The 26,538-nt window shown below is 37.2% G+C and overlaps 1 protein-coding gene across 8 annotated transcripts in view; it reads left to right on the forward strand.

The window, feature by feature from the left end:
• The window catches only part of MEF2A (myocyte enhancer factor 2A), a 92,862-nt gene that overhangs the window by 11,964 nt on the left and 54,360 nt on the right, over window positions 1-26,538 (forward strand). For all 8 annotated transcript variants that reach the window (XM_055814626.1, XM_055814573.1, XM_055814587.1 and 5 more), the window contains exon 2: window positions 25,022-25,220. In XM_055814626.1, coding sequence (XP_055670601.1) covers window positions 25,167-25,220 — 54 coding nt within the window. In that variant the 5' untranslated portion in view covers window positions 25,022-25,166. The remainder of the gene's footprint in view (window positions 1-25,021; window positions 25,221-26,538) is intronic.

A 26,538-nucleotide genomic window follows, 5' to 3' on the forward strand; every position in this document is an offset into this window, starting at 1 on the left:
AAGAAATGCTTTTATTATGTAGTGTTTGACTTTACAGACCATCATTGAAAGACTTAACTTGGACTCTGTAAGATGCAGTTAAAAACAAATTCTCCTGATAATGTTTGAGTTGTATTTCCAAGTAGATTTTATATACTGACTCCATGCAGGAAGTGAGAAAAGTAGTTTTAACTGTACGTTAATGTCTTGCGTGGGCTGTAAGACTTCTTGAGCTTTCCTGTAAATGGCAGGAACTTGGCAGGTCCTATGTGTAGAATAGGTGTTTAATGTTTAAACTAACCGTAGTTTTATTTTGCTGGTATTGCTGGTGATCTTATGTATACAGATAGAATTGCAATATAACTGAAGACTGGGAGGTGGAACTTGCTTTTCTTCCTGTTAGAGCTATGCATCCCAAAGGCTTGGTATAGGTGTCGTTTTAGTATTGTTCAGTTTCCTACAACAAAATGCATCTGGTGAAAACTTCTAGATCAGGTTAGATGAAGTCAGCTTTCAACTGATTTTGGTACATTTCTTGTAATGCTTGGGCTTTTTGTGTTCTCTGTGTGACTCCCCCTGCCCCCCTTGTTTCTTGTTTCTCCCACACTCATTAACTGTGCTTACAATGAGTTTTCAGTGAATTAGTTTCAGTGTTGGAGCTAAATCCTTGGCTGTAGTGATGGCTAGTAGTGGAGATCTGATTCTGGTATTCTTTCACCACGTTTCCTTGTGTCTGTTCGACCTATTTAGATGAAAATGCTGTAAGCTGACAACATTGCCTGTGTGCTGGTTCCCCATTATAGTATTAACTTTTATGTCTTATTAGTAGAGGAAGTCCAGTGCAGAAAAGCTTCCTGTACACCACTTGAAATAGTGGTGAATTCTAATGGGGTTCCCATGGTAGTGAATGTGTTTTAACACACAATAGTTAGGTCGTGCTCTTGTCTATAATACAGCATGTTGGCTGTATTACAGTCAGTACGCAAGCTGCCTTAGCAAAACGTTCTGAAACACTGAACCCCCCCCCAAAAAATGTAAACCCATGTTTGGCCAAAACCACTAATGGTTCCTGAGTGTGTAGGGAACTGTCTTTCTCTCTTTTTGGCATTTACCTAGGCTTTTTAATCCAAGTCTTAGTCTCTTTCTCCTCTGCTGTATTCCTGTACTAAATTAAATTATTTAACTTTTATTTTAGCAATAGAAGATAATTTGAGCGTAATTAAAGTAATGTAGCTGTCTAAATGAGTGATACCTAATTGGATTATCATTGTTTAGAGAACAGATCTGTAATCATTCATTGCGAAACTGTACATTTGTGTTTGAGAGCTACAATAAATACCGAAGTCTCACTGTTCAATCTAATAAATGTAGCTTTAGATCTGCACTTTCATTACCACTTTTAATTTCCAGAATATGCTAGTGAGTCGAGGTGCTGTCCTGGAATTCCAGGACTTTGGTGAAGGGAGCTCTGGCTGGAGTTTAGTGGCAGAGAGAGGCACACACCATTTGCCCACTCAACCCTGTCAGCACATGGCCAGCCCTTCTCTCCTACTTTGTCTGCTGTACCTGTTACAGGAGGTTTCAACCCTTCTGCTGCCCAGGGTTCATACTCTGCCTGCAGGAAGATGCGCTGCACCTAGAGATGCTTAGAGTCATTTGGCTAATGAGGGAAGACAACATCCATACTGTTGCCATAATTTTTCTTTAAAAGGTGTTTCTGGGTTATAGTGCTCTCTTTGCTTGTCCTAGGCAATTTATATAAGAAATCTCTCCTAAACCCAGGAGATTCTTCACTCAGACCTTAGACCTGTGCATCTGATAGGTCTGTGCAGCGTGGTTAGATAAGTTACAAGCTTATAGACCTTGCCAATTTTTCCTATATGGCAGCTTCCTTGGCTTATCTTAATAATGCTGTCATTAGAAAGACTGGCTAAGGTACTATACTAAACAACGTATGATGGGAAAATGTTACTAAGTAGATCTGTCTTCTAGATTAGAGACCAAATTCAGGAAGATAGTCTCTGGGTCTGTTTAGCTGCATTTCCTGAGTTCCCCTCAAGTCAAGGGGAAAGCTGTGTTGTGATAGATATGTGTAGGTAGATGTATGCAGGCTACCTTTAAATTAATTTAATGTAGCTGTGTAAGTCAATAGCATGGTACAATACCCACACAGAGAAGGCTTTTATTTTTTATCCCTACCACTTCAAAATCCATGGTGTCACAAAATGCTCTTTAACTGTAGTGCCTAAAATGGGGCAAACCTGTTTCCTAATGGAGAACACACCTTAGGAGTAATATTTGATATCTCTTAAGTCTGTGGGAAACTGGGTTAATATGTTCAGTTATGACTATTCACTAGCAAGATGTGGATGGCAATGCACCTGCATTTTGAGGTGGGTATGTCTTGTCACGTGGTCTGATGTGGTTTGTAGCTGTGAATTCCTGTTTCAGCTTTTCTTCATATCTTTAGGAGAAGAGTACTGAAACTATTTTGATATGTTCCAGTAACACAAGTGACAGTCAGCACCCACCGACTTCTATTCTTTCTCCATTTGTTTCGTTATTCAATGTGGTTTGGTCATTTTTTTATATATTGCAAGAACATATTAAGGGTTTTTGATTTAACAGGCCTTGCTGCATTAAATGCCTTCAAAAGTAGGCTTGAAATTCTTTGTAATTATTGTGTGACAAACTTAAATCAGTCATCCTTAAAAAAGAAAAAATACTGGATCTGTGTATGTATTTCATTTAGATGATTAGACTACAATGAAGTTTGTGGCTTTCAGTAAAAACTGTTGTTCCCAAATTTGTCTGTGGTCTAGATTGATGCCTCTATTCTAAGAAGAAAGTTGTGGCCTTTAATAAATCGGGAAAACTGGGAAGGCAGAAAATTTTGTTTCATTTTGATCTGTATGTATGACAGGCTTCTAAACTGTCCCGTGTACAGGACTTGTGCTGTTGGTAATGGTTGGATGATGATGGTGGTAGTTTCTACTGTTGTGATTTGACCTGACCAATTGGATGCCTGGCTCTGAGAAGTCTTAGATTTAACTGCGGACTTTATTCTGCCCAGTGTAACTTCTGTTAGCTCTTGCTATTTACAAATATGAAAGATAAAAAATAAGAATCTTCTAGTGAGAGTGCTGCATTTTTGTGTTTGATTTCAGTTTTCCAGTTGATACCTGTAGGTTAAATTAAAAGTTCAAATTGTGACCTGGAGGACTTCTGTGCCTCAAAGCTTATCTCCTAATCTATTGCTGTAGTAGCAAATGTTACTTTTATTGGCAAACCTTGCCTTCTTTTGAGTGTTCTGCTGACGAGGAAATTTAAGTTCGGTGTCTTGCCTTGCCTTTGAAGTTGGTTGATTGCTTTCTGACCCTGGTGCAAATGCCTTAATCGTCGTCTCCCTGCCTAGGTGCAATTTAGCAATGTCTTGTCCTGTTTTTTGTCAGTGTGACAGGGCAGAACAGTATTTTGAAGAGGAAGTATGGCATGCTGGGTCACTTGGCAGAAATGAAGCGGTGTGAACAATTAAAGCTATGTTGCATATGATTTTTGGTGTGAGGATCTGGGAAGAGTGAATATGTCAGATTTCAGCTGTTTATAATTTGTTGGGGTTTTTTGGAGAGAGTTGCAAGGAAACCAGAAGTATTTCTGCCACCCCCCACCCCTTCTATCTCTCTGCTATTTTTTTGGAGCTTTCATTCTCAGTGGGTAGATTAATAGATAGATCTGACAGAAAACTCATAAAGTGCTAGTGGTTTTTCTCCTGAGGAAGAAAGAGCATATCTTGCATATTCTACTCTCAGTAAGTATCTATTTTTTTATTTAATATCTTCCCTTCCATTTTTGGTTTGTCTTCTAATGCTGTCATGAATAAAGTTCCAGATCAGTCAGCCAGGTGTGTTGCGCGAAGAGATTTTTGTTCCTTATTTCCACTTGGGGTCTTGAAAAGTACATCCTCCAGAACTGACCAATTGTATACCAACACTTTTGGAAAAACAAAACAGTTACTATCTGATCTTAAAAACAGAGCATCTGCATAGTTTTACATTATAGGAGCTATGCTTTTATTATCATGTTAGGTAGGTTTTGATTTCTGTTGTTGTGCTTTTGTTTGCTTCTGAAATAAGAGTAACTTGTAACCCATCAAACAGTTGCAGATAGTCCTCACCAAGGTTATTTACTGTTCTTAGTCAAAACATGTTTCATGTGATCTGTTAAGACCGTAATTTTTCTCTGTAGGACCCTAATATTTGATTGCAGTAGAAACACTGTTTCTTTAGTTTTTACTATATTAGTGAAATTTGGAAGCTGTATTTTTAATGGTACAGTCAGAAACCTGTTAATTAGGTCAAACCCATGTGTTTTTGCAGACAAGTTTTATTTGTTGATCCCATTTTCTAGTTTTGTCTTCATGTCGTAGTTTACTGGTTTAGTTATGTCGTTACTTTTCTGTACATTTATCTGTAGCTCTTGGTTTTAGTCATGAGTTTGTTTTCTTTGTGAAAGGAATCCAATAAAAGACTGCTCTAAATGTGTTAACTTTTGTATACTTCTAATGTGCTGGTACTTTTTTTTTTGGTGTGTGTTCTTTAATGCTGTGACTCTGCTAATAGCAGGCCAGAATAGTATGTAACTCTTAAGTCATCAAGATGGAAATAAATTCTAGATAAGATGTAATGAAAAAATGCATTTAGATCTGATGCAGGTAAGGAAGTGACAGCTTAAATGTTTCAGCAGTTACAAGTCAAATTGTTGTGGTTTAACCACGCAGCTGCTTGCTCACTCCTTACCCGTGGCAGTGGGATGGGGAGGAGAATCTGGAAGAAGGTAAAACTCATGGCTTGAGATAAGAACAATTTAATAATTGAAATAAGTTTAAATGTTATAATAGTAGTAATGAAAAGGAGAGAGAGGGAGAGAGGGGGGAATAACCCCCACCCCAAAAAAAAAAAAAAAAAAAAAAGTGATGCACAATACAACTTCTCGCTGCCTGCTGACTGATGCCCAGCTAGTCCCTGAGCAGTGATCAGCAGGCCCTGGCCAGCCCTCTCCCGGTTACTGAGCGTGAAGTTCCATGGTATGGAATATCCCTTTGGCTTGTTCGGGTCAGCCATCCTAGCTCTGCTCCCTCCCGGCTTCTTGTGCACCTGCTCACTGGCAGAGCATGGAAAACTGAAAAGTCCTTGACTTAAGAGTAAGCACTACTTAGCAACAACTAAAACATCAGTGTGTTATCAACATTATTTTCATACTAAATCCAAAACACAGCACTATGTCAGCTACTAAGAAGGAAATTAACACTATCCCAGGCAAAACCAGGACACAAATGCAAATTTTAGCAGAAGTAAACAATTGGAACATGATAATTCAGCTAGGCTCACGTTTTGACAGTCATGCAGAGGTGGAGCATGGTTCTTGAGGAAGTGTGTGGCATGTGGTTCTTTCTTTTTTTTTTTTTTCTTTGCAGTGACAGCTTCTATGCTCCCATGGGTTGGGGGGTGGGGAATTCTTACCAGCAGCTGCACAGAAACCTGTAAGTGCAAAGATGGCCCAGATTTCATGTTAAAGCTCTCAGGCAGAGTACTGCTGTATATTAGCACTTAGTCAATACTACAGTATTTGACCAGATAAAGTATCTCAATTGTGCTTCTGTGTGACACTACGTGAATACATATTCTGCGTGCAGCTAGTATAAATGTTTCTCCTGGTTCATTAAAAAAAAATCTCTTCTATATTAGAGATGATTTGGTGCCTCCAATGCAGTCCCATAGTGCAGAAGTTGTAATGTCAAAATGAAACCTGGTCAATGTATCAGGACCATACTGTAGACTTCAGATAGTTGGGTGCTTAACCTCTGAGTGACTAAAAGTGCAAGTGTTATAATACATGTCTTCTGTAAAAATGTGGTCTTCTGTATCTTTCTGTCTGTATTATTTGATAAATGCTGGTGTTCTCTGCAGACTAATTAAGGAATGACTCTGAGTAATGAGCTAGTTTAAAGTATCATCTACTCAAAATCCAACCATTTATTACAGCATACTTGTACCTTTGGCTCTTTGTTCTCTTGATATGCCCATAGCATATCTTTATTGCGGATAACTCCGTTAACTGTTGATAGTTCTGTCTGGTTTTCAGGTGGCCCCCAGCCAGTGGGAGGGGAGGATCAGTCGTATATGAACAATCTTGCAAAGTTTCTACTTAAGAACAGCAGCGTCAGGATGTGCATATAGCAGCAAACATTCAGTTGCAGCTTAAGTAGGTATATGAGATAACTTTAAACTAGCCACTGTGGATATGGTTTCACTAGAGGAGCAACAGCCGGAGATTGTGGGCTAGCCAGCTGCCTAAATACTGACCAAAGGTCTGTATGATTCCCCCTGCCTTCAACTTCAGTGCCGAGGCTTACTGTGGTTATACTCTTACTGATAAGTACTTGAGTTAGACTTTCCTCTATGCTTATGATGAAGAGGATTAATGTGTGTTCTTCCAGCAGAATACAGATACTCTTCTAAACCAATCTTGATCTCTGTGATCAGGTCTATCCCCTTTTATTTTAGCATTCTCCAAGACAGCAGTCTGAAGCTATGAAACACATCGTCTGAGATGTCCCTCTATGTTAGTTTTATAGGCAGCTTTCAGAAGAGATTGCCTTCCTTTCCCCATTAGGTTGGCATTCTCTGTAGCGGTATCCTGGTTTGTAGTATGACATAGGAAAGCATTGTGACAGAGGTTGATAAAATATTTCTAGTGTGCGCTCCATTAATTTTGACAACTCATATTTGTTTGTACTTTTTATATGCCAGTGTGTATATTTCTGTATATGTCAATATATGTAGAGACAATGTGTGGGTTTTTTTGTATGTCAGTATCTTTTATAGAGAACATCTGCTATGAAATTTTTAGCACAATATGCAATGATACTTATTTAAAATGTGTTCTCGTACTTACTGTGTACCCAGTTGGTTTAATAAACCAGCAAAATATTTCAAATGTAGCTGAATATCCTACCTAGTTAATAACATGTACTGTTTTGAATTTCATCAGTCTTACATGTCACGTATTAGACTATAGTCTTGTGACCTTTTCCTTAAATTTTCATAGCAAGAGAGTAAGACAAACCAGTTAGCTTTGGAGTTTTGAATCTTAAAAATTCATAATGTAGATAACATAAATGTAAGGCTTACATGTGTGTTTTAAAATAGTAAATGGGTTAAAGTAGCACTGGCATACTTAGTGCTCTGTTGGCATACCTTTTCCCTTCAGATGGTTGTTTGGAATGCAAGGCCTCTTCCTGTATTTGCAGTAGCAAAGCTAAATTCTAATGTCACTTATAGGAGAAATTTAATACAAGCAGCTTGTACAGAACTGACCTGCTGCCATGATAGCATGCAGTATATTTAGCATGCATGTGTCTAGTAACCATGTGATCTTATGCAGGTTAATAAAACAGTGAGACTCTCAAAAGTTGTAATTTCTCTGAATGTTTTCAGAGTTCTGTTAATTAAATAAAATGTTATCAAATTATTTGAAGAGGCTTAGTTTGTAACTGAGGTGTAACCAACTGCAGAATTTGGAATGCTGCAGCATTGTGTCTGCATATCAGAGTTAGAGAGGACCGAGAATTCAAAAGTAGTTGGATTTCTTAATCCACCATGATTTTTGGAGTATTTTGGTTTTTAGACTGTTAAGCTTTAAAGATTAATTTGTAAATGAAATCTGAAAATAGCAGTCTGAGCCTCAGGTGCTTAATCTTTAAGAAAAGCTACAAATGTAAATTCTGGCAATGCTGTGATATTGTCAGAATTTCTTGGTATCACCTGTGCTTAAAAGCTAATGTGTCACATGCCTTCTGCAGATTTAACAAGTCATCATTTGGGAGATGATATGAAGGGAAGAGTGGCATGCATAAGTCCCCTGTCAGGATAATGTTACAAGGTGAATAATCTCTTTAATGGAATATAATCTCTCTTATGCAAAATCCTGATAAAGTTGAATAACATTTTCTCTGCTGGTTTGTTGCAGAAAGAATGATATTGATGTTGTTTTACCATTTCAAGTTTCTTCACATCTTGTGCTGAGCAGAAAGAGTGACATGGCTTGCTCACCGTCTCCTGCTTGTTGCACAATACCATTTAGCATGCGGTAGCAGGATTCTTCTTGGACTGCATCTGTGGGCCCAAATGAATAAAATGTCCTAGGTGGGATCAAAGCACCAGAGTGCAGCTTAAATACTGAATTATGGGACAGTGTCTCTCTAACAACCCATTGCTAAGGGATTTCCTTAGTCTCAGACTTGCACGATTGCATTCCTTAAGTTTGAAAGATGCAAGTGGGTTCTGAATGCTTTGGGAGTTCTTTTCTTCTTCGGGTCCACTGGTCACATGTCATGCCAATGAGGCTTGGCTAAAAGCAGAGGAACAAAGGCTTCTATCTCCCCCAGCTGTGACTTAACTTGTAGGTCTTCCAGATGGTAGCTTTTTCCACCTCTTCCAGTTGAGGAGACTCCGTAGGCACGTTCTTCCAGATAATGGGTTGTTGGATTTTGGTTTCTGATAGTGTATGTCTAGAAACACCGTCATTATGGACTAGAAAGCACCTTCAAAAATTGATGATACTTTCTGCCAAATTCTCTGGGTTTGGTAGATGCTGCATTTGCAGAAAAATTACATGGAAGCTCAGTGGATTTTCTTTTGAGTTCTTTAAGGGCACACATAGTAAAGCAGCATTACATTGTCTTAAACATAATAGAGAACCAAAATTATTCCATAAAGCATAATGTTACTGTGCACGCAGAGTTACATACCTTAGCATACATACTGTTTCTTAGCCCTGCAGAGTGTTATTGTGTTGGAAGCTGTTGTTGGTCTATTTAAGTGTTCCAAAATATCCATAATTCTCTTGCCCAAGCTTCTGAGTTAATAGTGTATGAAAACAACAAGGTCCCTTTAGAGTTCCCATTTTGTTTTCCCTTAGCAGCCTGGATCCTGGATCTGACACATTGCAGAACCACTAGTGGAAACTCAGATCTCTAGCAAAAGCTGTGACTTTTTTGTTGTGGGTTTGTCAGTGCTGTTGACAAATACTTATTAATTTCAGTTTCACGATTTAGCTTGGTTTTTCTCATGTCTCTTCTAAATTTTTATTGCAAGAACTGAGTCTTGTGCTTAATTGATTTTGCTTTTAGAAGGCCAAAGAATACCATGTGTATCCTTGAAAGACCTTCCCTTAAGGTGAAATCCTTAAAAGTGAATGAGAACCAGTTTCTTTTTAATGTCTCTTTCAATCTATTGAATTTAAAAAGCCATGTTCGTGTCTTTGTTCTACACTTCATGGCATCAAATTGGATAAAAAGGCAGACGTAAAACTCCCTACAGATAAACCTATTGTTAACTCTTTCTCTGTCATGGTTTTTCCTCTGCTTTTGGGGATTTCCCCTTCTCTTTAATGCTTTTCTTCCAGCTCTATGGGGTGAGCATCTTCAGTGAAGTGGACTTGGACTCATTCTGTAAAAGAACAGTGAGACTTAAGAGCCATCTCACCTCTATATGGGAAGATTGTAGGGAATATTACCATGCTGTTCAGGAATATTTTGGCTTCAGTTCCACCTACTGAAATAATTAGGCAAGAACAACAATTTGAATAAAATGAGATTTTTGCGTCTGAGGATTTGCTAGCTAGACCAAGTACTGCTTTTCCATGGCCAAAATGAGATCTTGGAAAAAATGTAAATGGACTGACTTGGTAGCCTTAAAGTGAAACAGCAGAAATCTTAATTTACTGTGTTTAAACCAAAGCTCAGTGCCTTGCTGCTTTCTAGATGCCCCATACCTATGCAATAAACCTAGCTCATGCATGCTTATCTATTACCGAACTGTGTGTTCATGGAAGTTTTAAGATTTTATGTGGTAATTTTTCTGATGTGGAATATTAAATGGTCTGCATTTTTTTTTAGTGATGCATAGAAGGGGGAGTGCCTGCCATCTGTAAAGCCATTGCTGATGTTGTTACTCAGATATTACCATCAAAATTAAATATATTCAGTGGTAGACAAAGAGGAAGGAAAGAGCTACAAGAAGTTAGAAGGAAGAATCTCTACAAATACTGGTTGACATAACATGTTACGAGTAGTGGCTGCTAGAAGTACAGGGTAAGCTTGTTTTGATTCCTATCTTCCTTTTGAAAGCAGGCAAATGTTTGTAGTGTGGAGGATGTCTCCACCCCTCCCCTTAGTGGAGCTGTGTGCGGGAGAAAATGATGACACTGTATGTTGGTGAATTCTTACAAATCTAAACATAGACCATAATCACAGGTGTGTCTGTGTAGGTGCAGAAATCTGTTGGCTTCAGATGAAATCATAAGCTGAAGTTTTGAGAACTAGGTCTGACTCAGTGGTCAACATTTTCGGTTATACTAAGAAGTCTTTGTTTCAAATCTGACTTTTAAGAATCTGTTGGCTTTGCAGCTGGGGGAAGTCTGCTAAAGAGCAATTATCAGTCTGCAGTTTATCAGAACTGCAGAGTAAATTGCTGGAAAGATACCATTCTTCCAGTGGGAAGGGGGATAGAATTTTGTAGTCATAGAATCATTGTGTTTTGTTTTGGGTTTGATTTTCTTTGCTTTAAGTCTGAATGCATTTCCTTAGAGCTTCTGTAATCCTGCCTCAAAGCAGAGGGTATGAGATAAGAACTGAGAGAAAAGTAGAGCTCAGTCACCAATACAATTGCTTAATTAAAATCTGTTTTACTAATTCTTTCTTCCATTTGTTATGTGCTGTCAGGAGTATCTCATATTTTGGCATGCAGCTTTTCCTCTGTTTGCTGTGAGTTGGCTAGTTTTTGTTAAGCAATGTGTGGCCTCCTATGCAAAACTTGTAAAGCATCAGTTACGGGAGAAGGAGCTAAGCTATGCAAGAGCATGAAAGGCTGGGACAGGATGCTGGAATTTTCTTGCAATATGATTTGTGGCCAGAGTTAGAGCTTTGTTACTGTGTATCTGTGTGTTGCAATGAGAATTAATAGATAATCAAAGGTTTTGGCATGGTATACCAAAGCAGGTGTGCTCAAAGGTACACCAGTCTTATTGAGGGGAAAATAAGCTTTTAACCCGGGCAAAAGCAGCAGTAATGCAGATCAACATTAGGCCCTGGTTACGCTGTCCCTTCTAGGCTCTGTCTTTGCTGATGCAGGTGAAATTGGAGACTACAAGCGCTGGTATCTCTACTGTTTGCCAGCTAGCTGTCAATATTTATTGCTTCAGCTGCTGCAAGGCTTCCAGTCAACATGTAAAAAGAAGATGGTTTTAATGTCCTGAAGGCCAAGAGTACTCAACAATAACTTTTTAAAAAGAGAAGTTAAGATTTCTTGCAGGTGCAAGAATACTTCAAAGCAGGTTCTTGAAAGCTGTGTATAAACTGCTTGCCAGTTCACTGTGGTTCACTTTTTCATTCATACAAGTCCTTGCAGTTATGTTCAGAGATCATTTACTTAGAATTAATAAAATGAGGTGTTGTAAAATAATTAAGATAGCATCTGAATCCAGTATACAGAATCCACTTTCATGAATATAGTTAATATGTGAGAATTTTTTGCTTAGGGAAATTTGTATATAGGGTTTGTCATGAAGAGAAAATGCTTTATTGTCATACCAGAAAAGAATGTAAAAGATTGCAGAGTCTTCCTCAAGTGCTCTAGCTGATACTGTTAGAATAAAAAAAAAAAATAAATCATTTCTGTGTCTAAGTAAGCCTGTCGCTTCACATGAAGGAATTTAACAGGAGCTTTAACCACTCATTCAACTGATGTGTCTGAACTTGCACATTGCATTTTCATCTACCAGGACTACAGGCAGTATCAAAGTTTTATAGTGGGATGCAACTGCTCTTACCAAAATAAGATGTTGCTGTTAACATTAAGTGCAGCAAGTAGAAGTAATACCTTCAAGGAGAAGACATTCATGTCTGACTGCTGCATCTTTGCTTTACAACTGAAATACAGTTTGTAGGTCTCTTAGCTAGGTTTTTGTCAGAGGTGAATGAAAAGATAGTGTGGATGGAAGGATTCCAGCATTTGTTTTCTGTAATTTTCCTAGTGGGTTTAAAAAATTGATGCAATAATTAAATGCCGAGATGTCCACTTTGACCATCTAATAGTGCAAGAGGCAGAGGCTGGTAGTGCAGTCTTCCCTTCTGAAGTGGTTTCAGAGCTGCTTCTTGGCTCTTCTGGCAGTTTCTTTGATAGTGACGATAATTATTTTCTCCTTTTCTGAAATCAGGATAGTAAGCTGTGCGTGACTGGGGGTTTTGTTTGTTTGTTTTTGTTTTTTTAAAAGTTTTTAATAATAATGGCAGGTCTGGATGGTCATCTCTGGTTCCTGACTGATCCTGCTTATTGTCAGGCAGTCATGCATCAGATAGTGCTTGGCTGACTAAGTAGGAAAGACAGAGATGTCTACCTTAGAGTTTCAAAAAGCTTGCATTTGCATCTGGTGTTTCATGTCAAAGTTAAATGAATATACTTGTTTAAATGGAAGAGGTTTTCAGTGAGGGAAGTCTACGATAATTTGAGCCTGTCTGGGCTTCTGCTTCAGATTCCTGGCTACTTAATGCAATTGAAAATAGGCCAGCTGCCTTTCGAATACATTAAGATCCAGCTTTTGCGATACCTTGTTTTTCTCAGTGTTCCTTGCTCTTGCATAACTCTTCAGTGATGTAGTAGTTTATCAGAAGGGCTTTGTATATTTACATATGGATCACTTAATTGATTCTTGCTTGGTGCCTCGATTAAATTTTTCTGGGCCTTCACTTAAACTTGTCAGCTGTATCTTCTCATAAAGACTTTTTTGGTGGCTCTGTTCATGTAAGATGTGTGTCAGGGTTTGTTGACAGAAACAGAAATTGAGGTCTTTTTGAAGTTTTGCAGATTTCTGTTTTTGATACAATAATGGGAACAAATGCATCAGACCGCTCTCTTGTTTATAATCATGGAGTATTTCGTTCCAGAAGCTATTGAAACAGATACTTTAATACATTTTGCTGTCCACCACTTGAATCATGTAGCTTCACTATGAAGCAGTAATGTTAGTTAGGGTCAAATGACTTAAGTTTTCTATGTGCAGCAATCTGCAAGAAAGATGAAATAAATAGATTTTATCATTTGCTCTGCCTTGCAGGTATGGCAAGTAACAGTTACTGTAGCATCGTGAATTTTCACTTGTCAACTAAACCTCATTAACTGCCTGTACACTGGTTTGTTGCCATTGCTAAGGAAAAAATAGGTTCAAAGTTAGTTTTAGAATTAGGTTTCTATTTAGAGAACAGTTTATATTCAGAAACAGTTCTTATCTGAAGATGCAGTGTACTGTAATCTGTGTAGCTTAGGTAACGCTTTTGCAAGTGAATCAAAGTGGCTAGTTAATGTTAATGACATGGATGTCCAGACTACCAGACATCATCTGCCAATAAAGGAAAAAATGTATATGCAGGAGCAGAAAATGTTCTAAATAATATTGTCACCTCTTTTTGTAGTAAAAACTGAGTTTACTACAGTATGTTTAGGTGTTCTGGTATGTATCGTAATGTAGTTAATTTTGTTTTTAGTGGCCTACCCCATGCTTGATTGGGACAGCCTTACATGTGATTGCTTTAAACAATACAGACATCAAAATGGAGGGCAGTAACACCAGCCTTGGAGGTAGGGTGGGGGGAAGAAAGAGGGTTGTGAAGGACTTGGATCAGTGACATGTTTTAGGTTGTAAGGAATTTCATTCCAGGCTGCTTTTAAAAGTGGCTGTTGAAATTAGAGAGTTCGTGGGAATTGGACTGTGTCTTGGTCATGGGTGCCTAGTGCCATCTTCCTGAGTTCACTGATGTTATTTAATCACCTGTATTTAATCTTTTTCCAATATATCACTCCTGTGATGTGGCTGAGTGAATCCTTCTCACTTGTATGTTATTTTAGTTAGTTGTCACTTGCCTGGCTCAGATTCTGACATCTTTAGATTATAAAGCAGCAGTCTCCATGCATGTCTGGAAACCACCTGCCCTGTGATCTGCTGTAGCACCACCCCCTACCCCCCAACAGTAATGGTGTTTTATTTTACTTAATTATAAAATGACTGTTTGTTTAAAAGGATGCAGGGAAGGGAATAATTCAATGACATTTGCTTGTGATATTTCTGAAGCACAGTGTGGTGATGATGATGGTAATTATTATTATTTTTGTTTAGAACTTTGAACTGGTGTATCTGAATATTAAGAGATACGAGTTTTGAACAAAGGCTGTGGCAGCCACAGAAAAAGAATCTTGCCGCTAATCTTTGTTAGAAATGTGTAGGCGTCTTCATGGTTTATTGAATGTCTTACTGAGGCATGCAGGCTGTTTGAAGCATTATGTTGTCGTGTCTGTCTGGTTTATAATTGCACTTCAACAATATGACTGCATGCTGTCGTTTAATCAGACATCGAATAAATTATCAAGAAAGCTTTCTGGATAATTGTTGAGTGATTTAAAGCTTCTTATGGATTCTTTGGTGTGTGATATTTCTTCTATTTGTTCTTGGTTTTCCTGTCCTGTTACCTTTAAAAGGGAGGGTGTGCCTGTATCATGTGGAATCTTCTGGAAGACTGGAAATGTGTATTTGGTAAGAGAGTATGCTGGGGAGGGAAATAGTTATGGAGACTACCTGTCATAGCAGGTAAACAAAAACAGAAAACCCACCAAAAACCCCACCACAAATGGGAGTTGAGCAAGAAGCTTGGCGCCTGCAGCTTGTGCAGAGCATGAGGAAAAGCCGATATGTAGGATTGGCAAGAAGCAGTTGGTTAAGAATGAGCTAAACCTCAGGAAGAAGTTTCCCAAGTACGAAATGGGAACGTATGGTGCTCGGTGTCACAGAGCCACTGTTGGCTGAAGCCAAACTGGGAAATGAAGACCTGTCTTGCAAGAACACAATGTGCAAGGAAGAATCATGTTTATAATCCTTCTATATTTCTATTCCGTCATCTACTCACATTTCTCCCTTGCTAACAACTTCAGTAAAATCTGGCATTTTTAAGTTTGAAATCTGGTTTGAGGAAGCTCTGTATAGGACAAGGTGTAAGCAGAACCATGTGAAAGCTATGGCTCGCCTTGTATCCCATTACATTCCTGAAGTCAGCTGTAAATGTTTTTGATTGCTGTAATGTTTGTTCAGTAACATGTGTTGAAGTTGCTGTCATGTGGCTGTTTGTTGCATTACCTCAACAGTTTGTGCTTTGTAAGCGGAGTGGATAATTTTCCTCATAGTGAAATGTAACAATGAATTACTAGAAGTTTAGTCATTGCTGAGTGTTCAGAATTTCACTGAGTTTTGGAAGTCTTGCTGCAAATCACAAGGTCAGTGTGCTGGAGTACCAAGCTTGTACAGTTTTCAATATTAGCTAAACGCAGTGTTAAATAAGACTACCTCATAATTTACGTTCTTTGTTTCTTCCAGTAGAAGAATCTAAAGAACAGGGACAATCAAATGCTTTTTATATACATACTTCCAAAAGAAATACCTGCCTTGGTTTCTACTCTTGCCTTGGGAAACTGTGCCAGTAATACACCAGTCAGTTTTAACATATTGAGAACAGACACTTAACCAGAGAATTGCTTATTTGGCGTTTGCTACAAGGAAACTTACGTGCAGCCTGCAAAATTTGAATACAATTTTAAAGAGTAGTTGAAAGATCAGAGTAATAAATCTCATAACATTGCCCTACAGTATGTGCTGCATTTTGAATATGTTTTCTACCTGTCTTCATTTCTATAAATTTTAAATCTTATGTCAGAATGCTGTTAGAGATAGCTCAGTTGGCACCTTGTTTAATTTTGTTTACTGTGTGTGAGTGTAGTACTTTTCTGATGTTGCTTTCAGGTGTTTATTTTATTGATGAAGAATCTAGCTGTGAGATGTGGTTGTGGTGCTTCAGAACTTATATATAGAGATATTTTTGTCTAGTATTTGGTTTGTGAATGTTCAGGTTTTTACGTGTAGGTTATTTGTTGAGGTCCTAAATGACGGTAAAATTAGCCTCCCTCAGAAAGCACTTACTAAAAACTTTGGTGGTACTTGGAAAGGATAATCTATATAAATCATGTAGTTCTCAGAGCCAGAAAGAAGGACAGTACTCCTTACAGAAAAGGGTGTCCAAATAGAAATGCCAGGGACCTGAATTTTTAAGGTTACTTTGATATGTTGTTGCTTATGTTTAAAGTGCTGCTCCCACTGAATTCTGCCTGGCATGGCCATGTTAAAATCAGAACAAAGCTTTCAATTTAATTATCTAGAAAATGATAAAAACAATGAGTGACCACATACATGAAAAAAATAGGTGGTGGAACTTGTCTAGAATGTCACAGAAATCTGACCAAAACAATTTAGTGCTTTAGAGCAGTATTCAGCTGTGGCAACTGAAAACATCTTCTGTCCACTTGCAGTCCCCAGTCTTACTCACTGTATGTACTCAGATTTGCTCTACTGATTTCCGTAGAGATAAATATAGATGTGACAAGTGGGGCAGAGATACTGTGGGAGTTCAGAGATAGTGAGCTATACCTTTGCCAGATGCATGTTGTTATGCAAAGTAAGATTATCTGTATTCTCCTATCTATTGATAAACTGAAGTTGAGATGGGAAAAGTAATGAGCCAAGATAGCAGTAATTAAAGCTGGAGTGTCACTGCGGTAACTGATGAAATATGAAGACTTCTGGAAATAGATTTCCCAATGATAATACTTTTTCTTAAAGCCATGACTTAACTTAGCAGTATGTAACATGTTTTAAGTGTTATCTAAAGATGCAATAATGAGCCTGAAGAAGATTGATCAAGTTTTAACATGTTGGAAAACCAGAAGAAAGCTCCTTTCTGGTTGGTAAGTGTATTAATTGGAAACTGAACAGTCCTGTGTGTGTATATTTTATTTTCTCTTATTGTAAGAGGAAGAAAACCACTAAAAGTGAACCTTTCAGTTTTCCACACTGTTAGGTGTGTGTTGTTCAGTTAATTACCAGTGAAGGTACTTGTGAAGGTGTCTTTTCAGCTGATTCTTGCTGAGTCATTAGGCTGGCTTTAAAGAAGGGAAATTATTTTCCCAGCTGAGAATAGCAGCATGGTTTTTGGTGATTTCCAGCCTGCTTCCACCCTGCCCCCTGCCCCCCACAATGTAAAAAGGTTGTTTCACAGGGTTCTGTTTTGTCTTCTGTAACAGAGGAGAGCTCTTTCGTAGCAGCTTTTTGTTGCGTGTGAAATGGTGTATAATTTAAAGCTATGTCTAGTAGACATGGTCCTGTCCGCGTTTTGAAAGGTACATCCTGGTGGCTCCCTTCTTCGGAGGCAGAAAGGAGTTTTGATAAGAAGACGTGTGTGGCTGTGTGCCACATGGTAGTTAAGTTCCACAGCCATTACGGATTCATAATAACCTTGAGGCAGATGTTTTTGATCTTCAAAAACGTTTAATATATTTTATATCTATATTTAACTTCAGGAAAGAAAGCCTGCCTTCTGTGGGTTTAAAACCTGTGCTTAAATGCTTTTAGTTGCACTAAAACTTTTTAGTTGCTTTTAGTTTAGCTTGTCATTGAAAATTATGAAACATGTAATGAGTTTTAAAATAACTAAATACCCACCAGTACTCTTCTATTTTGTTATGGAGCAATCATGCCTAAACTTAAATTTTAGATTTTTGCATCTAATTCATTAATTTTCCAAGATCTGTAAATGGCAAAAAAGGGAGGATTATCCTGCCAAAAGATCAAAAATTGTGATCAAACTGATGCAGTTGTTGTAAAAGCTGTGCTTCATTCACTAGGAAGTTAGTCTTTCTAGCCATAGCTTTTAAATATTGGGGTTTTTTTTGTTAACAGTGTCCAGAATCATCTTTGTGGCTATTTTTGTGTAACATGGAAAAGTCCTATCTTTCAACAAATTATGATAAATAAAGAACAAGTTTCTTCAGAAACACTCTGGAGCATGTTTTCCAGACTGCTATTCAGTAATGTAGTTAGTTTCTTGATCTGTTTGTAGAAGTCTGGCAACAGAATTCTTGTGATGACTTAAAATATTAAGTTCTGCTTCTATCTAAATTTGGATTTTAATCCAGTATTGAAAGTTCAGTTCTCTTTTTGTGGTCTTCTTTCTCCACTGTTAGCTCATCAGTTTCTAGATCCTATTTTCCAACTGCATTCTAACATGTATTTGAGAATGCAAAGATAAATCATTTTAGAAAATATCAAGATTTAGAAAATATCAAAATATCAAATTTATGGATGGGAATGATAAAATAGAATTTAATACCACTTGAAAATATGTGGTTAAGATGTACGCTTTTAGAGATAGCATAATGGCTGTTTTGCTTCTAGAGAGGGTATAAATGCTCGGAATAGGACAATTTGGACTTAAACAGTAGTCCAAGAACAAAGTTTATTGCAATACAACAGTGTGAAAAATAGTTGGGTGTTGAGTTTAACAGAAATGTGAACCAACTGAATTTGAAATAATTAACTAGAGCAGAATTTGTGGTTGTGCCTGATCCTGCACAAAGCCACATTTGTCATATTATCTAGGAGTGCAGATACTGTCATAGCTGGCGCTGATAGTCTGTCAGCTTGGGAAAATCCATCTTTTCTTAAAAAAGTGCATTCTAGGAGTAATAAAACTTGTTTTAAAAATAGACATCTGAATCTTAGTTCATTTTTCATACAGCTTAGATTTCTGTAGTTCTGTTCGCAAGAAAATACAGTTATTCAGCATTATCTTAGGACTTACTGCATGGAAAAGAACGGCAGAAAAGGCCATTTTGAGCAACAGTATATTTAAATAGCATTTGGAAGTTGCAGTTCTTCAGTAAGACCATATTTTTTGATAGTACTTTGAGGTCTTTTTTCTAATATGCCTTCAAAACTTAATTTGAAAAGCTGTATAACTTAAAAAAAAATAGAAGAAAAAAATAGATTTGATTTTAATGTGGAAAATGAGTACACGTTCAGTTGCAAAACTCCACAAATCCATCCTTAGAAGTACAATTTACTTAAATGATCTAGTATCAAAGATACTTGTTGTTCTTCCCAGCTGAAAGAAACAAGTGTTTTGTGATGCATAAAAAAAGAATATCAATAAAGAATTGTTTATGGCTTCCTGCTTTTTATGTTGTACCACTTTTTAAAGAAAGTTATTTTGGCTAAGGGTTGTATTATTGTTTTGTAACAATGCGTGTGTATCACTTGCTAGCTGAGGACCTTGGAGCTCTGAGGCCAGTGTCATATACTGTAATACTCTTCTTGGATGCAGAAGAATGGCTTCTAAACTGAGGATGGAAAATAAGATTTATTTCCTAATATTGTGATACAGCAAGAAGTGTGAGATAAATGACAACATGTAGCCTTGTTCCGAAGGGGCAGGCCATGCTATTTGCATTACTTACAGCAATGTATGATGACAGGGCTATAGAAATGTGGCTGCAGGAGACGTTTTTGTTACTGTTTTTGCACACCTCTGCAAAATCCCCAGCAAGAATCTGACAGAGTGATCTCTGTTAAAGTGCAAACATATAGGTAGGTGGTGCCTTTGCTTGAAATCTCGATTTTAAAATCTAACTTCGAAGTGGTAGCAATGAATTTTGGAGCAGGGGTGGTAGAATAGAGCGCGGTAATAACATCCCATGGCTCTTGACGTGGTTCAGTGCAGATTTTAAGTCTGAGTGAATATGTTCTGTATAATTAGTGGGGGATTTAGGAAAAAGAAAAGGTGTCTGGAGTTGTATACTTACTTTACATGGGTTTGCATTCTTTTTGAGGTTACGAAGAAGGAAATGTTCTTATCTTTCACTTCTGGACAGTGAAATGGAATCTGAGAATCATGTTTGACCCAGCTCCGTACAGCCTTTTGATTAATTATTTTGATGAAGACATTATTTGACTCTTAATTATTTTTTTTCCTAAATATTTCCGCTTAGTGCTACAGTGCAGGGAGGAAGGACACTTACGTGTTTGTAGGTACTATGGAATAATGAGATATTCTGTGTTATCTGCCTTGTTAACATAGAACAGTCGACACGTGGTGATGGGCCTCATCTCCATCTTGATACATATGGGAATATTTTTATCCTGGTCACATCCATGGTAAGCATGTGAAGTGTTAGAATTAGCAGTGGGTATGCAGTTTGGCCATGATTTGGTTGTGCAGTCTATGCCCATCATTTCGCGCTTAGGGACCAAATCTACAGAAATACCTGCACAGGCTCCTTTTAAGACTAGAAAAAGACTTACTAACTTTGATTTGGTAAAAACTACTGTCTGCTATTTAGTGAGCCTTACCTAAAAGCTTACCAGTGTAAGATGCATCTATACAGATCTGTGTTTTCATGCAGCTGTGGCTTTTGAGAGTTATCATGCAAATTATCTGACGTCATGACACTGATCTCTTTGTGTGCATTGCAGTAAATGAGCTGTGATGAGACTCTTGCTGTCAAGTGTAACCTGCAACCGTGATGGTGAAATGGAAGCTCAAGGAAACAGAGGCAGAGGGAAATTAAGGGAAAATAAGTGGAAGGAGTCTAATTCTGACACAGTTTTTCCTAACCTGTTCTGCCAGAAGGCTTCCAGACCTTGTGGAGTTCTGCACAGACATAATGTGTTTCCACTGAACCCTTGAAATAATCTTTTTAAATAGGTCAAATACAGTTTTCTTGCTTTAAAGTTACATATCTCTCACTATTTATGAAACCATAAGCAACCTTGACAACAAACGAACTGATCTGAGTTCCTGAAAATATGCAGTCATGTAGGTATATTTTTGCATATGGTTCTGTTGTCTTTCAGTACTTAGTATTGTGTTTTCACGTGTTGGGACAGGGAGTAAATCCAGAAAACTTGGAATAAATTTTACTTTTATACAATAGTAGAGATCTTTACTTGGACAGTTAGAAATATAATTTTTCTTGCTATTATTGCAAGCTGCCATTATTTTATGTTTGAAGCTGATAATGAAACTCATGGGTTTTTTCCTTTTTCTCTGCTTATTGTTTTTTTAATAAATGCCTGGAAGTAATCTTAAAAAGAAAAAAATTCCTTCTGTGTGCTCATGCAAGTAGTGCAAAGCAGTTTTGGTGGCTGTAGTAGGATTCTGTCACTTAAGGAAGTAGAACTTTACCTTCGTCAGGGTTACTTCAGATGAGTTTCATGTTTACTTTCAGAAATAAATACGCATTCAGCTTCACATATGTCTGCTAGATTTCTTTTATTTGGGCACAAGTTTGTTGATGGTCTAGATGAAATGGCTTTAATTTATGAATTTTACTTAAGTATGTTTGCAATACAACTAGGGCTTAGCAGAATTAAAACTTTGCTAGTTACACCTTTTAGGTAACCATGTAATGGACATAGCCGTATATCTTACCTTGCATAGTTTTATTGCTAGTCAGAATGGAAAATAAAACAGCAACTCTGACATAATCAAGGATTAGAAAAAGGAAAAGTCATTGCTCCCATGAGAAATGTAATGTGGGTTTGTCATTGGTGGTAACTTCCCATTTGGATGTTCTGAGCACACAAGAAAACTGGCTTTTTCTGGCCAATTTACTCCGATTTTGCAGTTACTGTCAAGAACCTTTCTACCCTAAGCTCATACCATACTTATGTTTCAGCTTTTAGCTTTGAAATTGTCTCGTATGTGACTTCAAACTGAAAGAGATGCTGTATCTCAGAGCTAGGTTGCCTTTGGCAAATGTGTTTCGAAGCCAGGTTTCTGGTGTCCATAGCAACCTGTGGGAGAGGAGGAGAGGCTGGACGAAGATGGGGACAGACATGCAAATAGGAATTTGCTGAGTGAGAAAAACGCTTGAGGTTGAAGAAGGTAGCAGACCTGAGAGGCAGCAGTGGACCGATTAAAGAGGGCAAAGCAGAGGTTGTAAATGGGAAATGGGTTGAAGCATTTATACCTAACGGAGCATACTAATTTAAAAAGACCTGAAATAACACCCCAAAACTTTAACAATGTTGGTGAAAATTAACTGTCAGTTTTCCCATTACCCTTTGTGTGATGGTACATGGAGCAGATAAGTGTTCCCCTGCTGTTGTTTCTTCCATTAGCTCGTGGAAAACATTTGTGCATCTCTTATTTGGTATCCTTAAATATGATGTGAAATTATGCAATATATATATACTTCTTTTTCTCTCTACCCTGTTCTCCCATGAGCCTCTTTATTCACTGCATAGACTTGCTTTTGAAATAGGTATTGCAGAAGAGCTGAGTTAATGAGAAAGACTGTATGAAGAAAGTGTGTGGTCCCACACAGGTCTGTTTCCTTAGGTAGATTTTAAGAACTGTAAGTTTACCTGGGTGTAAGTCTAGTGTAGTGGAACATAACGTATTGTTATGCTGCTGCACAAATTTATGGTAGTTTATGATAAAATTTTATATAACTTTTATACTTTACACCGTAGATGTCCTTCTGTTTCAGAAAGAACAGTGTGTAACTGGAAAGGGTAGAGAGGAGGACAGGATGGCTGGCCAGAGAATGGCTTTTGTGTAGAACTGGTTGATTGGACTAGGGTTCTTTAGTTTTGAGTAAAGAAGGAAGGAAGATAAAACGCAGGCATCAAAATCAGGACTGACATGAAAGGCGAAGATGACAGTTTACTGCCTTGTATAATGAAAAATCTGTGGATACCAAATACAGTTAGTAGGATGTGGCTTAAATGAAAGGATGTATCTTGTACTCTGATGCATAACTAAGCTGTGGAACTCCTTGCTTCTAGGTGCTAAAACATTATACAGATTCAAAAAGATCTATTGAAAAGCTTTAAATACAAGATTTGATATATGACTCTAGAAGTTCCGATTCAAAAATCACTGAATGTCTGGAGAAAATGGCTTATAAATATTGCTTTTAAATGGTACATGTTTATTCTATTCCTGTGTCCCTCCTTTACCATCCTAGTGATATTTGCTAATAACCACAGATAAAATGCTGGACAAGATGGACCTTTGGTCTCACGTGTGATGGTTATTGGTAGCTACTAGCTATGATGATGAGTGCTTTTAAAAAGCAGAGAAAGGAATGTGGTAATTCTGTATTCAGAGAACTGTTTCAATAATGTATGGTATATGTGAAAAAGGAAGCCATACATGAAGGAGATGACAGATTTTAAGAGCTCCTTATAGAGACCCTCATATTTGGTATGTTCAAGGAATGCAACCAGATTTTTGTGGAACTAAATGTAATGTATGATCATAGCATGAGCTGAGATTATTTTTTTTATTATTATTTTAATAGTGTAGGGCAGCTGACTTAAGACTAAATGTTTTATGAATTGAAGCTTAGTGTCCAGTGGATATTCTTAGAGCATGGCCGTTTTTTTGTTGGTTTTTTGTTTGTTTGTTTGTTTAACAAAAAAAGGTATGAATTCATATGCCAGTGTTGCTTTCCATGTTCATCTTGGAGGCTCATTCATCTGGACATAGCTACCTGTTAATACCTTTTTAGGAGTACATTGGAAGTAATTTTTTTTTCTTGAAGAAAATAAAAGGAATATGATGCTGATGTATGCTTGTAAGTGTTTTACCGTATAAACAAGATGCATATTCTTTTGATCAGTGGACATCATATAATCTTGGTGTTGATTTGATCTTAAACTCCATGGCTAATCTTAAACTCTATGGAACAGTATTTCTAAACACTGTTGGGCATTTTATGATGTTTTACTAAAGCAGTCCTTTGTTGATATCAGGTAAATGTAAAATGACATTCCTTCATTTTGTCATGTTCTTCCACCTCTTTTTTTTTTTTTTTCTTTTTTTTTCTCCCAAGCTGCATCAGAATGTCATAGTAGTTTCCTCAGTGTAAATTGAATGTATTGTGAAGTGTAGCCTGTGACTAATCACCTCTTGCTGTCTCTACTTATTAACTCTCTGATGGTGATGTGGTTGCACTGCTTTCTACACATGGCCTCAAGGATATGGCATTGTGACACCCATATTAAAATATGCAAGGCTTGATTTCACAAGACATTTTGGGTTGGAAAGTTAAGAGAGGTTATAAGCTAATATTGTGGCTGGTTTTACTCCTTTTATTTTAATGAATATTATGTGGTAATAGAATAAGGTGTATCTATTTCATGTTTATACATTCTAGTATACAACTGATGTTTTAGAGGCTATTTATTTTCAATTGTTCTCCAGTTTTTTTGAATTAATGTTATCCTACAGTCTAAGCAGTATGTTTGGAATATGGTTTAACAATTTTTTTTAACCAAAAATTACTTTAAAGTTTTCTAAATATCAGTGTTTTACAAGTCACTTTGGTGCATTAGTACCAGATTAAAAAACAAAGACGGCACATTGGCTTTTCAAGTTGCATGCACCTTTATCTTTCTAAACAATATAATAAATTAAAACAAGTGCTGGACTGGTAATTGGGTATTGGCAAATGTGGAACTTACTAGTTCTTGTAGAGAGTGTAACTGTGTGAATGTGTTTATTATTCATTGGTCTTGGTAGCTGTGAAATAGTTCTGTCGTGAAGATATTTCTGTGGTCTTCATCCTTTTCAAGTAAAGATATTCCCTCTTTCCTTTTTTTCTCCCTGCTGCTTCCCAGTGTCTTACCAAATGAGATGTAATTTAGTTTAGGAACAGAAACTCCATATTCTTGTGGCTTTGTTTTGTTATTGTGATGATAATTTTACAAAAGGAACAGGAAACACAAAGTGGTTTCTCTATAAGGTTTCCTAAAATAATGGAGTTTACCAGAACCTTGTGGGTAAATTTTTGAAACCTCAGATAACTCAAGGCCTAAAGTGCAGAGTGGTGAGCACCACCCCCTCTTAAAATGGTAAATTTTTAAAGCATCTGTTTGGAAGTGTATGAAATTATTGGTCATTTTAAACCTGTAGTGTGTAGATTGAATCTGGCAAACTAATTGGAGTCTGTTTAATTGGAACAAAATACGTAGTATAATATTTTACCAATGAAAATACTTGGTTCTTCACTGAAATTATTTATTTCAAAATTTTATTTTTTAGGTGCTAATAAGAAGAAATAGGAACCTTTTCTCAAGCTGAAGACAAAGTAAAAGAAAACTATATCATGTGTTAGAATACTGAAGAGTGATATTTCTTGGATTAGTGTATTTCTGGATTGCAAAACAAAAGAAAGAAGAGGCTGAAAATGGGGAGAAAGAAAATACAGATTACAAGAATAATGGATGAACGGAACAGACAGGTGAGAAAGGAGGAGCCTGCATGAACAAGTTAATCAGTAATCCTGAAAATGAATGCAAACTTTGACTATCTTCATCTTAATTCACTCTTCTAAAGCCAAGCTTTGTCTTCCTGTATCTACAGATGGCATTACCAGAATACAAATAAGAAATAACATCTCAATGGTTGTACTACTGTTTGAGGGAAAACTGTTAATTAAAATAATATCAATTACTACTTTAAATCAAATTCACTGTAAAACTACTATTCTTATTTAAATGGTACACTAATCTACTTCCAGTAGACTGGAGGATTGTGTTGAAAGAGACACCTTACTTGATCTGATCGCTACTAGGAAAATTTAGTCATAAAGATAGAGAAAGGATGAGAAATTCAGAAAGGATGTAATAAAAGTATTTGCCTGCAGCCTCTTTGAGAGAGACATTTGACATAGCTTTGGACAGTGATCTACAGTGCTTTAGGTACAGTAATGAATTTTGTTAACATGATTCTCTTTTAAAAGCATTGATTTATATTCCTTGTAAGAGCTGTTTTCTACAAGTCTTTAAAAATGGTCAGCCAAAAGGGCAGAGTACTCAGAATTGCAGTGTTTTGGGGAAAGCTGCTTACTTGGCTGCTCTTTGCCCTATTAAAGAGGTGTCCTATGAACTAGAAAAATACAAAATCAAGGACACTGTGGAAGTAGTGTTTCCTCTCAACTTCAAAATTGCTACATGAGATAGGAAATAACATTTTAATAGGTTATTGAAATGTAGAGTGGGGTCTCTGGAAGCTACCATTTTTGAGGAATAGTGTTGTAGATAACTTAGGATCTTTAAGAACAGTCATAGTGGGTCAGACCAAAGATGCTGCTAGGCCAGTATCTTTTGTCCAATGATGGTCATAAGCAAGTAAGTGTAGGATGGAGATACACATGTTACACTACTCCTGTAATCCTCTTCCAGCTTCTAACTATTCTTAGCTCAGGGATTTCCTGAGCTGGATGTGGTTTCCGTATATTTAGTAACCATTAATGGATTTTTTTTTTTTGCTTTGTTTTGTTTCCCCATCCCCTGCCAGTGAACTTGTTCAGTTATCCTTTGAGCCCTTATAAAGTTGCAGCATTTACAACATCTTTTGTGTAGGATTTCCTATAGGTCTATTATCTGTTGTTTCAAGAAACACAGTTTCATTTACACTTTGTCATGATTCTGCTGCTTGTTTAGCCCCTGGATGGAAGAGGCAGCAGACACTTCCTATCCAGTCTGTTCATCTTGTTTGTTATTCTATGGAACTCTGCCATTTTTTCTCACTTTCTCTTCAAGTAACTTTGTCCCCCT

Source organism: Falco peregrinus, chromosome 1 (assembly GCF_023634155.1).
Source record: "Falco peregrinus isolate bFalPer1 chromosome 1, bFalPer1.pri, whole genome shotgun sequence".
Classification (NCBI taxonomy): Eukaryota; Metazoa; Chordata; class Aves; order Falconiformes; family Falconidae; genus Falco; species Falco peregrinus.